At 44.9% G+C, this 17,361-nt stretch overlaps 1 protein-coding gene across 2 annotated transcripts in view; it reads left to right on the top strand.

The window, feature by feature from the left end:
- Positions 1-17,361, top strand: part of MTF1 (metal regulatory transcription factor 1) — a 41,965-nt gene that overhangs the window by 3,724 nt on the left and 20,880 nt on the right. For both annotated transcript variants that reach the window (XM_059377319.1, XM_059377318.1), the window contains exons 3-5: positions 12,733-12,971; positions 14,089-14,220; positions 16,833-16,906. In XM_059377319.1, the coding sequence (XP_059233302.1) occupies positions 12,733-12,971; positions 14,089-14,220; positions 16,833-16,906 (445 nt within the window). The remainder of the gene's footprint in view (positions 1-12,732; positions 12,972-14,088; positions 14,221-16,832; positions 16,907-17,361) is intronic.

Raw genomic sequence — 17,361 nt, 5'->3', positions numbered from 1 at the left:
CCAAGAATGATCTGGCTCAAAATGTTGATTGGGTGTTTTCCAATAAAACTTCATTTACAAAACAGGCAGTGGGCTAGAGTTGACCCACTGGCTGGAGTGCGCCTACTCCTGGACTAGAACACAGGGCTTAGGGAGTATTGAAAATAAGGATGGAAGGGTAGCAGAGATCCAGATATGTGAGGCAGTGATAACATGCTAAGGGGTTTGGACTGTGTTCTGGAAATAGTGGGAAACCATTGATTGTGTCCGAGCTAAGGAGTGATGTGGTTAGAGTAGCACCTTATGAAATACTACTCTTGTAGCAGTGGTAGCTTGATTGCCCAGTTAGGAGGTAGTTGTAGTTTAGAATAGAGTTTCATTTGGGTGTGATGAAGGATAATGGTCTTGTAAGTGAAAAGAATCCAGAGCTTTTGTTGAACTGCAAGATAACTTTATATATTATTGGCATTTGAAGAATGAGCCATGAATTGGGTACGATTCAGTGGATTCATCCATTTTTCCAAGTATGTCGGGTTTCTTCTCTGTCTTAGCTCAGGGGCCACACAGAGGATTGTTGGAGCTTCAAGACTTGGATGTTGAGTAGCTAGAGTAAACCGTGGTAGGTGCATGAACAGAGGCCATTCGACTGCCATGTCAGGCTGAGGAGAAAGTGGCAGACTCCACTGCTCGCCTCACCATCTGGAAATAGTGAGATCATGAGAGGAATCAGGAAGAGGAGGAAGTTTGGTGGGCGACTGATGAGCTTCTTTGGAGTATAGTGAATGTATAGTCCTTGAGGAAAAGTAAAATGAACAGGTTGAGAAGCCCATTGAAAATGTGGATCTGAAGTTGAAAACTAGGTCAGGATTCCCAAAGGGTTCAATCCATGCATGGGCGGTTTACTCAAGGGAGGAGTCAGAGTTGGTCTGCAAATGTAAAGGCTAAAAAGATAAAGAGGAACCAAAGATCACGTAGTCAAAGAGATGGGTAGAATTGGAATACAGTGTTGTGGAAGGCGAGGGAAGACTCTCAGGGAATGGGGCTGTTCCTCTGTGACCCTGCAGAGGGATTGACAGAAGCCATTGGTTCTGCTCTCTCGCACCATGAGAAGACTTTCTGTAGAGCACTGGGGGCTGAAGCCAGATTTCCAGTGATGGAGAAGTGAGTGGGTGGTGAGGAAACCGGAGGCAGGAAGTGTCGTGTATGTGTGTGTGTGTGTGTGTGTGTGTGTGTGTGTGTGTGTATGTGTATGTGTATGTGTATGTTTTACTATGGTATTTGGAGGAAGAGTGATGAGGTAGTAGCAACTCAAGGGGGATTGAATCATTTCTTTAGCACAGAATATGTGAACATGGCTTAGAGCCTAAACTTGAAGCCATCCTCAGTTAATGATTACTATGTGAAAGTCTTTGAGAACAAATGTTTGGGAAACATTAAGTTAAATCAAGATAGAGGCTTATTACAGAATTTCTCAGAGCTTTTGGTGTGTTAATAACTGTGAAGGAAGGAAATGCGGACTTCTCCAAATACTTTGAACTTGGGAAACCATTTTCAGGTGTCATTTCCAGGGTCGGTATTTTTGTGGAACGCATTTTGGGAAATGCTGATCTAGGCAGGAAAGGAGGAGATGGTAGGGAGGGAATGATATTATGCAATCACTTATATGAGCTGTTACTTTCTCACTCCGGGCTCCAGATCTTCCTTGACTCATGGTTTGGTTATGTTTCAATAAACCAATCAGCAGTTGAAAATATCATGGAAAGTGTGTTGTAGACACCTAACCTGTTGCTCTCATAGCTTAGCCTAGCCTACCTGAAGCGTGCTTAGAACTCTTACATTAGCCTGTAGTTGGGCAGAGTCATCTAACATGGCCAATTTTGTAATACAGTGTTGACCCGCTTATGTAATTGATTGGATACTGTACTGAAAGTGACAAACAATGGCTGTATTGGTACAGAATGGCTAGAAGTATATTGGTTGTTTACCCTCATGATGATGGGACTGACAGGGAACCACAGCTCACTGCTAGTGCCCAGCAGAAAGTACCCTGCCTCATACTGCTAGACTGGGAGGAATCCAGATTCACAATCTGAAGTACAGTTTCCCCTGGATGTGTATTGCTTCCTCACCACTGTGTGGTTGAACCGTCATAGTTTGGGGACTGTACTTGCAAGACTGGTTTACCATCCATTGATGGCTTTAGGTCTTGAACATCATGTTGAGTAGATAAGGTGAAGGATACCATGAACACTTTGTTCAATCTACTATGGATTTAGCTTGCTGTACTTTCATCCCACCATATTGTTCCAGTCTTTTTGTGAAACCTACATGGAAGAGTCTAGAAACTTTAAAAAAAATCAGTTGATACAGAGTTTGTTGGAGATGGAGGGCGCCGCATCAGTGACTTTTAGTCTTTGAAAATGTTACTGAATGACCAGGCCTTCAGGAGACTTGCCTTCCTGAGGCACCATCTTACCTTAGCTTTTGCTTCAACAGTGGTGGGGGTGGGGGTGGGGAGGCACTTAAATCCTTTTAATTGGCCTAAAGAGGGCAATGTTTATGACTGCTTGATAATACTTCTCATGATTTCTGTACCTCCTCTTTTCCCCTTTTTTAAAACCCGGTGTTTTCCTTCCATCTCCATGTCCAGGTGTTACTCTTGAGAAATCAGATTATTTGATAACTAGTCTTCTTGGCTTCCCAAGCAGCTTATTTTCTGAGTCAGATTTTAGCCTGATTTTCCTGTTTACCCTGGATTGTTCTTTTGTTTCCTGTAGTGTGTAGTTGGCTTACCTGTTACTTCACTTTTCCCCTTTTGCTTGTCTTGCGTAAAAATAAACCAACCAGAACTCGGCTGCAGATACTGTCTTCTCCTCCTTCCACAGGCCCACTGGTCATTCTGACTCTAATTTCTTGTGTCTTCTTCTCATACTTGTCTTAACCACCATCCACCTGCGGGTATCTTTGAGAAGTTTCCGATCAAAATATGTCATTCTACACAAGTCAGCATTCTAAAGGGGGTTGCTCCTTTAATGCCCTGCTCTGGGTTTCTGAGCAGCTGTGTTTCCTTTCGCTGGTTCAGGTAGCCCATGATTTCCCAAACTTTCTTGCATCCCTCCCTTTGCGAGAACCTGCCAGGACTCTCCAGTTACCTGTTCATCCACCTCTGTACGAACCATACTGGTAAACATAATGTACCCCTGTGGCTAGCTGACCCTGCCACTTTTCTGCTCGATAGCTGGCCAGGAAGTATGAAGAAAGCCAGGAACCCCGTACCAGTTATTTCTTCACGAGGTGCCAAAGTATTCCGGTGTGTTGACTGGAAAAGAATATCTTTTTTTTTCTACTAAGAAGCCCAGTTACAGAGATGTTTTGTGAATTAGGCTGCTTGCTATATTAGTCAGGGACACTCCAAGAGGAGTTTTGTGGGGTTTTTTCCTCTTTAGTGTGACAAATTTTAAGTATAAGAATAAAGGGAGAATTTTGACTGTGGTGTTTTGCAATCGCCCTTTACTTTGGGAGACCTAGTTCCCTATCAGCCCCTCAGGCAGTGGAAGGATCCACTCTGACAAACCTGGATATTGCTGACTCTCCCAGAGGGGAGCTACTTGCTTTTAGTCTTTGCATACTGTGATTACATTTCTTCCTAGGCTCCATTCTGAACTCCCACAGAACTGCCATTCAGAACTGGGACTGTTGCTGCTTGAAATTTTGGTGTTAAGGAGCCATTCACTCTTTCCACAAGCTTTTACGTATGGAGTCCCTACTTTTGTCCGATATCAGGAAGGACAGAGAAATAGTTCCTGCCCTGAAGGGCTGGGACTCTAGCAGGGAGACTGCCAGAGGCTGTTATGTGCAGGGTTGGGGGGGAGGGATGTAGGAACCCAGGGCAGGAAGCATTTTCCATTTACCATGGGGAGAAGCCATCTCTGCACTTCCCTGCAAGTCTGTATGTGTGGTGGTAGCTCTCCATAGCCGTGGGCACTTGCGTCATTGAAGCCCCCTGGCCTGGAAGAGGGACAGAGTGGTTTTGTGTACATATTGGTTTTATAGCATGGTGCTTCAGGAATAAACGGGTCTCAAATTGACATTTTATATAAGCTGTACCTCTTGGTTATTGCTAACATTTTGGTAGTGTAGGACATTGGAGAAAAAGCCTGAATTTTAATGTTTTTCTCATTTGAAAATCAAGCCTATTCTTGAAATTATTTCTTCTGTGATGTGCAAAGGGATAATTTAGACTTAGGTTCCATCTTTGCTCTGCTTTATTCTGTGTGGCATTGGGCAAGCTGCTCTGTTTCCTCTTTTGTAAAATTGAAATAAAAATATCCCAGTTGCATTTTGTGAAGATTAGATGAGATTTATTCATATATAAATATACAGCAGTATGTGCATAAAACATTGAGCCCAGTGTCTGGTTCACCGTGGTGGTTCAGTGAATGCTCATTTACTCTCTGTTCCTCATGGGCCCACGGGTTCTTAAAGGAGGTTCACAGGTAATCTCCTGTTTAAGAAGAGGTTAAAATGGCCTTTGTTAGGAACTCTTTGGGAAGCATTTTTTTTTCTGAAAACAAGGAGACAGCCTGCAGAATTCCCAGTAACCTCTGATTAGCTGAGCTGTTGTATTAATATCGCTGTGGAATGTGAACCTCTGTTTATAATCAGAAGTTTGTAGTCCTTCTGTGGGGTTCTGTGTGCACCAGCCCTTGCCACAGGTATTCCGCCACCTTTGTAATTGTGAGATAATTGACATGTAACATTTTATTAGTTTCAGATATACAACATAGTGATTCAGTATTTGTGCACACTGAAATGATCCCCACAGTAAGTCTTGTCACCACACATAGTTGCAGTTTTTTTTTTTACGGTGAGAACCTTTTTTTTTTTTTTTAAATATTTATTTATTTATTTATTTGACAGAGAGAGAGAGATCACAAGTAAGCAGAGAGGCAGGCAGAGAGAGAGGAGAAGCAGGCTCCCCACTGAGCAGAGACCTCGATGTGGGGCTTGATCCCAAGACCCTGAGACCATGACCTGAGCTGAAGGCAGAGGCTTAAACCTCTGAGCCACCCAGGCGCCCCTCGGTGAGAACTTTTAAGAACTGTTCTCTCAGCAGCTTTCAGGTGGCACCGTATGATACCATTACCTGCAGTCATCCTGCTGTGTGCTGCATCCCCATGACTTACTTGTTTTATAAGCTGAGGGCCCCTAGAGCTGAGGATCGAGGACTCCAGATATGCCGGCTGTGGTGAGAGGGCCAGACAGCCAGCATCCGCGGACCGCCTGCGCAGGGGCTTCAGCATGGCTTGTATGTGATCTTCATAAGAATTTATGAAATAGGTACCGTAGCCCTCATTTTACAGATGAAGAAGACACGCTTAGTGTAGCAGGTGATAAGACATGAGGTTTGAACCGAGGATGTTCTGGATGCCAGAGCCTGTGCTGCTCTAACATAACACACCACCTTTGTAAGGACAGAGGGGAGACTGAGCCACCGAAGCCTGTTAGCCCTGAAACGGGGCAGCAGGAAGGCATTAGTTCTGCGAGTGTAAAAGGCTGAGGTGTGGGAAGTATTCTGTGACTCCAGCTCTGGTGGTAGGCAATGGGAGGCCTGTTGAAGAAATGAGGTCAGTCAAAGCTCTTGAATTTCCACTTTGAGGGGTGCCTCGGTGGCTCAGTGGGTTAAAGCCTCTGCCTTTGGCTCGGGTCATGATTCCAGGGTCCTGGGATCAAGCCTTGCTTTGGGCTCTCTGCTCAGCAGGGAGCCTGCTTCCTCCTCTCTGCCTACTTGTGATCTCTGTCTGTCAAATAAATAAAATCTTAAAAAAAAAAAATTTCCACTTTGAGCTCTGTGGTTGCACATTGTACAGTAGAAGAAATGAGATCAGTGACAGCCTGGGAACAGAGTTGGTATCTGGGAGGTGGGTAGGTAGTCTCCAGGGTTGGGGAGGAGGAATGGGCAGCTCCAACAGCCATCAGGACCAGGCCAGTTGTTGATTTGTGAGAATGTTTGTGCACTGGATGCTCAGGACCAGAGACTCCTTGAGTATGCGGCTGGTGAGGAGGGTCACATCTAGTTCTCTAGATCTCTCATTTCTTTTTCCTCCAGCAGAAACCCAGCCTTTTTATCTTTCTGAAAATTTTTAAGCTTTTGTCTCTTGGAGTCTAGTTTTTAATTTTCTCATTTTTGCTTGTCTCATTTACCTTTCCTTCTCTGATTCTGTTGACTTAACCAGGCAGTCATCTTTGTTAAATATTTCTATATTCTAGAACTACTCAGAACACCTGAGTAAAGCAGTATCAGTTCTCTGAAAGCTCATGCTTCTTGCCCATTATAACATTAGACCCCGTCCTCAGTGAGCCTACCCTGTGCACCCCCACCCCCAGCTCTTTAGCTTAATAATCAACAAGTGTTAGAGGTCATACAGGAAAGTTAAGGTAATGGCAAGTCTTCAGCTCTTTTAAAGAAATGCAGTCTTTATTATCCAGTGGAATCGTCAGTGACATTAGGTCCATATTATAGACAATGCTAGTTAATTTTGAAGGTGAATTATGTGTCACCTCTTTCTTTAGATTCAGCTTGAGCATAACTTCTTTTGAGAAACCTTTCTCAGTGGCCCCCATGTCTAAGTTAGATTCTTTCCCCCTGTACTTCTGTTCTCACATCCATTATCAGCCCAACTTCTCATACCATATTGGTCTTGTCTCTCTGTTTGATTCTCCTTCTGACATTGAGCTTGAGAGCATGGACTGGTTTTGCTGTATGCTTAGAACCCTGGACAATATAATCCCTGCGACATTTTTTGAAAGCATGATAAACCTTACTTGTATTTAAATATACCGTATGTTGCAATACCTCTTCTCTGTAACCGTGAAAACTTACATGTTTTTTGCAACTTCCTGTTCCGATCCAGTTTGAGGAGGTTTAGTTTTCCCTTTTGTGAAATTTGGTGCTATTTAAAAATGATTCTGAAAGACCCAGAATAATGACTTTCATGTATAGCCTCCCTCCTGATGGGGTAAGAGATTACTTGTCTGTTCAGCACATTAGCAGGGAGCAGGCATTGGCTTTGTCAGTGGGCCCATCTCCCCAACCTTGAAACACAAATACCTTTCCCAGTCTGTGTCCTCTCCCAACTCTCTCCCCTCTCTCTCTCTCCTCAGCCAGGTTCCTTGAAAGAGTGGTTATATTCATGGTCTTTAGTTCCTTGCTTTCCCCCAACTGTTCAGCCTGTTACATTTTGGCTTCTGGTCCCACTCCTCCAGTGAAGCTAATCTTGCTGGGGGGGGCGCTTATGATCTAGTGAGTTAGGCGAACCCAAAAAATGCTTCAGTAGTCATCTCTGCTACATTTGACCTAGTTGACCATCCTTCCTTTGTCATTTGTCACTCTCTGTCACTACTTTCCTCAGCATTAAGTCTTGCTGGTTTGTGTTTGTGTTTGTGTTATCATTCCTTCATTCATTCAACAAATGTGAATGTGTGCCACTCCTCCACAAGGCCAGCCCCTGAGGCTGTGACCAACACCATAAAGGCCCTGCTCTCATGGAGCCTGCAGTCCACCACGCGAGTAGCCATTCCTGCATTTAACTCAACAAGTGGTTATTTAGAGCCTCATGTTCTCCACCTACTGCTGTGCCCAGCAACTAAAGAGGTAATGATGTCAAGCAGCAGTTCCTTGAGGAAGGAACTTTTATTGGAAGCTTGAGGTGGCCAAGTGGAAATCCTGGACAGGAGTAGGGGTTAGCAGGGCAGGGAGACAGGGAGGGGTGGTTAATGATTGATTGCACAGCTCTTATAAAGTGATCAGTGCAGTCTATCGTAGGAATGAGAGTCTGCTCTCACCGGCCGCCATCGTTGATGCGCTCCAATGGAGACACACTACTCCTTTATTGCAGCTTCTCCTTCCTGGTCGGTGACTATTTTGAAATCTCTGCCTGGCAGAACTAGAGAGGTTTTCAGTCTTGATGGGAAATTAGGATATAGGCATGAGAGAATAGTTAATAATACAGGCTAAGTGCCACAAGGGAGGTGTAGTTTAATATGATTAGAATTCAGAGAAGGGCACTGTCACTTCCACATGTGTTGATCCTGGAGCACCTTGGAGGTAGTGAGGCCTGAATGGAAGGGAGAGAGAGACTCAGAAAAGCAGAGAAGGAAGCAGGCCTTTTCAGCAGAGAGAACGGGGAGAGAGCAGAGGCAGTGAGTGGGGATTCATAGAGGGTCCTGTTGCCTCTAGGCTCAGATAGAGCCTCCTGCTGGGCTAATGGTGGAGTCACGTGGGGTTATGTGTGGGAAAGCGGAAGAGGACCTGTGGAGGGGTGACTTGACTATCAGGCAAAGGGACTTTAGCATCTGAGCATAGAGGTGGCATGTGGAGAATACACATTCTGGGAATGTGTATTCTTTTTAGAACAAATAGAACAAATCTGGGAACGATTGGCGTCAGACCTAGGCACTGAGACATGAGAACACCTGGACTGGTAGGTCAGTCATTCAGTTCAGCAAATGTTGCTGGAGCACCTCCTGTGTAGCAGCGGGAAGGCTGCCGAACAGAAAATGAGCGGGCACTTGTGCAAGATTGTGTTGGGGGTTGGACAGATGAGCCAGGGAGTGGGAGGGGAGCTGGGAGGAGTTAGGGCTCCTCCTTTCCCCACACGCACAGGTTTTAGGGTTTGGCAGACTGTGGCCCATGGGCCAAATTGTCCGGATGCCTGTGTGTGTAGAATGGTTTTTACATTTTTAAATGATTTGTTTTAAATCAGAAGGAGAATGGTATTTCGTGATATATGAAAACTATATGAAATTCAAATCCCCCTGTCCGTAAATAAAGTTTTTCTGGAGCACAGCCTGGCTTGTCCATTCAGACATTGTTTATGGCTACTTTCACGTAGTAGCAGCAGGGTCGAGTGGTTGGAACAGAGTCTGCATGGCCCACAAAGCCTTAAATATGTACCACTTGGCCCTTTATAGAAACCTTGTACGCCCTTGAACATACCTGTCCTTACCTCGGTCCCTCTCGGTTCTCAAGCTACCTGTGCCTCTTCCCATCTGAGGCTTTTCCCTCCACCAGCCTTTTTAAAATATTCTCTTCTTTATATTCCTCTCAGGTCCTCAGCTTCTCTTTTTTCCCAGGACCTACCTTCTTCCAAATGTGCTCAGGACCTACCCTACTCAAAAAAAAGAAAAAAGAAAGAAGGAAAAGAAGGAAGGAAATGGGCATCAGCTCAGAAGCCCACTCTTGCTCCTGCTGTCCGTCTGTCATGTCTGCCTCCCGTTAACCTTCGATTTATTTACTTTCTTCCAGACCTGGGGCCCCAGTAGTCCATGAAAACTAGACTTGCTAAGCCATTAGTGATTCCTAGTGCTGGATCCAGGATTTCCTCAGTCGCATCTTCCTTACTTTCTCGGACATTTCATGTTTTGATCGTTCTTTGTCCCTGAGATCCTTTTTCTGTTGGCTTCTGTGCCATCGTTCTCCTTGGCGACTCTTCCTGTTTTCCCCGCCCCTCTCCCCACTCACCCAGAGTGGCTTCTCTTTTACCAGCACCTTACGCATTGGTGACTTAGCGAGGTCTAGCCTTTGTCCTCTTACAAGAGCTGTTATTTTATTGTATGCCTATGATATGCCTGTCACTATATTTAAATGCTTTATGCAAATTATTCCTGATCCTTACAACAGACCTAAAAAGATAGGTTTTGTTTCCTTCAGGTTATAAATAGGGAAAGTGAGGCTTGGTATGCTTAAGTAATTTTCCCAAGATTACACAATAAGTGGCAGAACCCGAGCCTGCTTTGGTATATAGGTAAAGTCAGCTATGTGTACCGATGACTCCTGCCATAGGCTTTCCTTTCAGCTTCCAGCCTGTATGTCTATCTACTAGAAATTTCTACCTGGAAGTCCTGGCAGCACTTTACAGCCAACTCATCATCTCTTCTCCACTCTCCATCCATCCCCAACTTGGTGGCATGACCATCTGTTTAGTCATCCAGGCCATTCTCTTGACTTCGACTTTGCCTCCCCCTCACCCCTTCCGCTCCTCAGTACCCAGTTGCTGCTACGGCCAGTTATTCCTACCCCTTTTTTTGTTCTTTTACCCTTCCAGTCCATCTTCCACTAGGCTGCCAGAAGGATATCTCATAAACCGCAGATCTGATATGTTGCTCTCTTGGTTGAAATCCGTTGGTGAGCCCCCATTGTTCTACTCTTCTACTCCAGGGCTTGACTAAGGAGAACTCACCTTATTTTTCTAGATCCTTCTCCTTCCAGCCTCTTACATGCTACAGGTATGTTTGTGGTTCCCTGTACCAGCACACCTATTCCTCTTTCCATGCAGTTCCCAAGGTGTCACCTCTTTTTTTTTTTTTTTTTAATCTGAGAGGAGGTTGCAGATGGAGAGGGAGAAGCAGACTCCTTGCCGAGCAGCGAGCCCAATGTGGGACTCAATCTCACATCCCTGAGATCATGACTTGAGCTGAAGTCAGATGCGTAACCTACTGAGCCACCCAGGTGCCCTGTGTCCCCGCACTTTCTAGAATGCCCTTCTCTTCCTGGTTTATCTGCAGAACACGTTTTCAGTTTATCCCTAAAACAAACTGGCAACTGAAAAAAAAAACCACTTCAAAGAGAGGACCTCAGCTTCTGAGCCTTTACCACTTCCAGTCTTTCCAAGAAGGGTTAGGTTTCCCCTTTTTATATTCCCCAGCCCCCTTGGGCAAATATCTGTTGTCCGGTTCAGCACAGTTTGTAATAATTTGTGCACATCAACCTCCTAAAAATTGGCACTCCTTAAAAGCAGCGAATTTTGTCTGGTTCCTTTGTTTATCTCATATGGTATCTAGCTTGTTGCCTGGGACCTGCTAGTTCAGTAATTGTGCAAGGAATACTAACGGTGTAGCTGGAGATGTGGACTGAGGCTTTGGAGCAAGGTCAGGTCAAAGAATGGAGATGTTGACAAAAGCTGAAGAGTAGAATGTGCTATCACCCTGGTGTGTACGGCGTCACGTCTACCGCAGGTTCTCTCAAATGTTTGATCTCATTTCGTTCCGCTCCACAGCACCGTGAGACAGGCGGGTCACACATTAATACTCGTTTGAGGGGCGCCTGGATGGCTCAGTGGGTTAAAGCTTCTGCCTTCGGCTCAGGTTATGATCTCCGGGTCCTGGGATCGAGCCCCGCACCCTCCACCCCCCCCACCCCCCGCCTGCCTCTCTGCCTACTTGTGATCTCTCTCTCTGTCAAATAAATAAATAAAATCTTTAAAAAAAATACTCATTTGAGAAATAAAGAACTGAGGCTCAGTGAAGCAAAATGACCTGCGGAATGTCTGGAACATAAAAGTGCAGGAAATTCAGTCTCCTCCAGCTGCGTATGAGCCTGTTGCCCACTGCATGGGGGCAGGCAGGGGAGGGTCTGGGAGGGGAGCGGTAAGTTCCAGAATAAACCTACACATCACTGGGAAGGGAAAGGCGTGGCTCAGAGGAGGAGAAGAAGATAAAGAGAGCCTGGTGGAACTGCTGTGCTGTGAAGGACAGGTTTTCAGGAGGGGAGGGTGATGGGAGAGGTTTGCAAATAAGGGAAGGCAAATGGCGAAGGATGGAAGGGTCTGGCCACTGGGAAGTGCAAGAGAATAATTTCATGCAGTGAAAGCAGCTTGCCAAGTTGTTAAGGAGTATGTGGGCCTCGAGGGAGATGGAGGCGCACATGTATGCCACCCTCTCAAGAAGTTTGGCGGTGAAAGTGAAACCGAGAGGCTGGCATTTTGAGAAATGTCATATACCAGCAAATACTCTTGAGAAATTCATATAGTATTTTCATTTTGTGGACTTGAAACTTTGCAGTGGAAGCTATGCTAGGGAGATACTGCTTGATGACTGAGTATATCAGTGTCAGGGTGGTTTAGACCCAGTCTAACATTGGTCAGTTCCCGTCAAGGTGGGCTGCCATAAGGCAGGGTTTGTTTTTTGTTTTTTTTTTTAATTATTCTATTTATTTATTTGGCAGACAGAGATCACAAGCAGGCAGAGAGGTAGGCAGAGAGAGAGGAGGAAGCAGGCTCCCCACGGAGCAGAGAGCCCGACGTGGGTCTCCATCCCAGGACCCTGGGATCATGACTGAGCAGAAGGCAGAGGCTTTAACCCACTGAGCCATCCATGCGCCCCAAGGCAGGGTTGTTTAATCAAGCCTGAAAACAAAGCCAAGGGATGCCTGGGGGGTGCAGTCAATCAAGCATCCATCTCAGCCCTTGTTTTCGGCTCAGGTCCTGATCTCAGGGTCATGTGATCTCAGGGTCAGGAGATGGAGCCCTGTAGCAGTCTCAGTGCTCTGCGTGGAGTCTTGCTTAAGACTCTCTCTGTCCCCACCCCCTGCACACACAGTCTGAGTCTCTCTTTTTCTTTCTAAGATAAAGAAATCTTTAAAAAAAAAAAAAAGGCTAAATGTTATTTTGCTGTAGGTGATTGTGACAGTATGGACCCACCTTTAGATGCCGGACGCGTACTAGAGTTGGAAAACCCCTTTCTTATATTCATTTAGAATATTCATCTGCCTATAGGCTTCTCTCATCCTTTTGACTTACTCTTTGTTCTGGCGTGATTCGATCAAGGGAAAGATTCCCTTGCTTTGTTGCTAGAGGTGGTTTTCTGATAGGAGCCTCAGTGTTTCGTCCACATTTCTTGGGAGACAGACTCTGGGAGGAGTTAGGCCTTGGGCAGCTCTTTTGTCCTGTTGATGAGGTGTCCTTTGTCTGCCAGGTAAAGCGGTACCAGTGCACCTTTGAGGGCTGTCCCCGCACCTACAGCACAGCAGGCAACCTGCGCACCCATCAGAAGACTCACCGAGGAGAGTACACGTTTGTCTGCAATCAGGAGGGCTGCGGCAAGGCCTTCCTCACCTCCTACAGCCTCAGGATCCATGTGCGAGTGCACACGAAGGAGAAGCCATTTGAGTGTGACGTGCAGGGCTGTGAGAAGGCGTTCAACACGCTGTACAGGTCGGCCTCTTCTCTAGCCCCTGCCCCTGCCCTTGTGATTACAGAGTCCTCTCCTTGCCCAGTGCAGATGGGCACTTCCAGCGCTCGAAAGGGCGCGGCTGGGGGGGCACCTGGGGGCTCAGTCCATTAAGCATCCAACTCTTGGTCTCAGCTAAGATCTTGATCACGGGTCAGTGAGTTGAAGCCCTGTGCTGGGCTTTGTGCTGGGTGTAGCACCTACTTAAAAATAAAATGAAATGCACAGCTGTGCTCTCCCAACTGTTTAAAATTCTCTGGAGGAACTTGTTACTTAAAGATTGACCTATATGGAGTTGGTTAAAAAGGATAGTATATTTTATATTCAGATTTGCCTCTCCTGGAGTGACATACGGACCTGGGGATTTTATTTATTTATTTATTTATTTGATTTTATTTTTTCATTGACAGAGATCACAAGTAGGCAGAGAGGCAGGCAGAGAGAGATTTAGAAGCAGGCTCCCTGCTGAGCAGAGAGCCCTATGTGGGGCTCAATTCCAGGACCCTGGGATCACGACCTGAGCTGAAGGCAGGGGCTTTAACCCACTGAGCAACCCAGGCGCCCCTGACCTGGGGATTTTAATACTTGCACTGTTGTTTTCCCTTGGCTCAGGATCTTGTTCAAAGGCTTCTGTCATTTTCTTTCCTTCATCACCTTGAAGTTAACTTTTTTCTACCACACTTTGGCCAGTTCTCTTTTACACTGTTTGTATCAGGAGGCTCCTGTTAGTCTTCAACTTTGGCAAGATCTAACACTTAGGAAGCACTCACCCTGCGCTAAGCGCTGTTCTGAGTGCGAATCCTCATAGCACTGATAGTAAGAAGTGGAGAGGTTTTGTAACTGGTTGGAGGGCTCTACCCAGTAGGAAGTGGGACCAGGATTTGAGTCCTAGGCAGTTTGGCTGCACAGTCACACTCCTACCACTAGGCTACATACGTCTCTGAATTTCTTTTCAAGCAAGAAAACTGGGGATACTAATATATTAAGGATGTAGGGTTCCCACGCCCTGGATCCTGAAGCACATTAAGCTAATGGGGGGTGGGGCTCTGTCCTACATTATGCAAATGCCGGAGGGACTTTGTCTCTTGGGCTGTCTCTTAGGCTGAAAGCACATCAGAGGCTTCACACAGGGAAAACGTTTAACTGTGAATCTGAAGGCTGCAGCAAGTACTTCACCACACTCAGCGATCTGAGGAAGCACATCCGAACACATACAGGAGAAAAGCCATTTCGGTGAGTCGAACTGCTCTCTGTTTGTCGCTGACCAGGTTGCAGCTGGTTGTCTCCATGGGCCCTGACATTTTTCGAAGCAGAAAGAAAATTCCCTCTGCTAGTTCTTTGGCGGCCACAACCCACTCCTGCATACAGGAGGGGGTGGTGATGGGTTCTAAGAGCATCCTTACTCGGGACCCTAGTGATGGCCTTTCTGCCTCAGGTTTTCCCTTTCTCAACAGGCATTTGTTGAAACTCACTTAAGATGAGAGGCACTTTTATTGGTGCTAGAGAAATACTAAGACACATGCTCTTCTCTTGGGAACGTAGTCTGGTGAGAAAGTACTAAGTAACAGACAGTATGAGAACAAGGTGCATAGATGACTTCAAGCACAGCGGAAGGGAGAGCTGCCTAAAGATCTAGGTGGGTAGGGGAGGAGGTGAGAGGGGAGATGAAGGGTAAGAATGCAGGGTTTTTATTTTGTTGCATGTTGAGTTGTTGCCTTGTAATTCATCTGTGTATACAGATACATAGAGAAGCAACCATTTTTGTTTGTATTTCAGTCTGTATATACCTGTGCCCATGTGTATATTGAACACATCCACGTGTAAATGTGTATATAACCTTGAAGGAAGGACGTGTATCATCTCCCTTCTCCGCTCACAGCATAGGGTCTGGTTCTGGGCATTCAGTGGGGATTCAAAAACATTTTGAACAAATGTTCAAATTTTGAACAAATGATCATATGACATTTTTAAAATAAGATAATCAGCTTGTAAGGATTCTGCCTAAATACAGTATAAATGTATTACTGAAAATTGTTCATAAACATTGTCTCTGAAGTGTGGCAGGAGAGACTTTACATACATGGCGTCGCAATGCTACCTTTCCCCTCTCAAGTCACTCATCTCATCAGGATCCTTAGACTTTGCCCTTGTCTTCAGGGGCAGTCAACTATTTTTTTTTTTTTTTCAGATTTTATTTATTTACTTGACAGAGCAAGAGAGTACGGACAGGGGGAACAGCAGAGAGAGAGGGAGAAGCAGACTCCCTACCAAGCAGGGAGCCCAGTGCGGGACTCGATGCCAGGACCTTGAGACATGACCTGAGCCGAAGGCAGACACCCAACCATCTGAGCCACCCAGGCACCGCATGATTCTTAAACATCAACTGAATGGAATTGTGTTTTAAAATTTAAGTTTCAGGACGCCTGGGTGGCTCAGTTGGTTAAGCAGCTGCCTTTGGCTCAGGTCATGATCCCAGTGTCCTGGGATCTAGTCCCACATCGGGCTCCTTGCTTGGCAGGGAGCCTGCTTCTCCCTCTGCCTCTACCTCTGCCTGCCTCTCTGTCTGCCTATGCTCGCTCGCTCTCTCTCTCTCTATCCCTAACAAATAAATAAAATCTTTAAAAAAAAATTTTTTTAAATAAATAAATAAAATAAAATTGAAGTTTCATTCCTGAGCATAGCCCCTCTAACGGCAAGAGTATTTATTTATTTATTTATTTATTTATTTATTTTTAATTTAGTAAGTGAGTAAATAAGCTATATGCCCAACATGGGGCTTGAACTCACAACCCCGAGATCAAGAGTTGCATGCTCTACCGATTGAGCCAGCCAGGCACCCCTAAAAGCAAGAGTATTTAGATTCTAGTTGGTTACTCTCCAGATTCTGGGAAGCTTGGGTTACTTTTTCCCCCATAGGGCTGTTGAGGGGACTCTTAATTTTTATTCAGTCACATGCATTTTTGTGATGATTGAAACTGCTAATTTTTCTTGAATATTAGATGGGAATTTAGACACATGATTATATATAATTAAGAAGTAAAACGCTCCAGAGAAGCTTTCTATTTAAAGAAAGAAAATATTTTGGCTTACAAGAAAATGCATTCATTCATATAAATAGTTACTGAATGCCTGCTGTGTGCAAGAACTACAGCAGAGAGAAAGGACTACTTGGACCCTGCCCTCAAAGAGTTTCTAATCTAGAACAGATAACGAATGTATACCCTTAAAGATAAAATAAGATTGGAAAGGACAGGTGCGTAAAAGAAACAACAGAGATAAGTGCCTCAGGAGTTCTCAGGAGGTAGAGATTACTTATAGCTCTGGTTATCAAGAAAGTAAAAGAGAAAAGTAGATCTTGACACTGAAGATTATAAGTAAGTCATTAATGGCCATTATACATTACATATTATGTGGTCAGTGTAGTTGGGACTGATTGTGTTTTCGTGTTATATTTTAGGCTTCCTGCCTATGTGAGAGCTTCTGTACCCACTATTGACATTCCTACTATTCCACTGGAAGTAGATTTTCTGTATCAGCTCTGATCGTCAATAGAATTCTGTTAAGTAATTCATCAAAAGGCTTTCATTGTCAGAGCTCTCAACATGTGACTTACTTGTAGGACAAGAAATATTTATCCTGGACCATCAGTTCCCTCTGTTCCCAGATCTGTCACTTTTTCCAGCGACCTGTCTTCATTTCCCATTTCTAAAATCAATTTTCTCGATCAGATCTCTGTGTTCTGAACATGTGTTTTAGTTTGAACTTGTATTTATAAGAGATGTTGAAGATAGAAGACGTATTTCCCATATGACTGCTGTTTCTTTTTGCTTAAACAACTTCCTTAGGTGTGATCATGATGGCTGTGGGAAAGCATTTGCAGCAAGCCACCACCTTAAAACTCACGTCCGTACACATACTGGTGAGTTTAGGCTGATTTGTAATTTTTCTTTTAACCTTCATCAAGCCGGTAAATATCTGTGTTTCTCTTGGGACTTGTAGAGCTTCCTGGGTGGAGCAAACCTAATCAGCTTAGCCTTCACCTGTAATGTTTGAGTTTCTTTCAGAGTGAAAAAGATCTAAAGGTTGGACTCAGGAATCCAGCCTTAGGTGAAATCAGTGCAGAGATTCTCAGAAGAACCTATAGTGGGGGCGGTGGGGGTGGGGTGGGGGTGGGGGAATAAATCTTTTCTTTAAACTTGCCAGGGGCAAGCTATGTTTACTCTACATTCAGTTTTAGGACTGGGATGGTAAAGATGTAATTTGTCCAACTTGTAACAACTGTTACCTGAACCTTCACAGGAATATTTACTTCTCTCTCTTAGGGAAAAGTAGATGTCTGAATCGAGAGAAATGACTATGGAAATATTAACACTA

Source organism: Mustela nigripes, chromosome 14 (assembly GCF_022355385.1).
Source record: "Mustela nigripes isolate SB6536 chromosome 14, MUSNIG.SB6536, whole genome shotgun sequence".
Taxonomy (NCBI): domain Eukaryota; kingdom Metazoa; phylum Chordata; class Mammalia; order Carnivora; family Mustelidae; genus Mustela; species Mustela nigripes.
The sequence above is the reverse complement of the archived record's forward strand: the minus strand, read 5'-3'. Positions and strand labels throughout refer to the sequence as shown.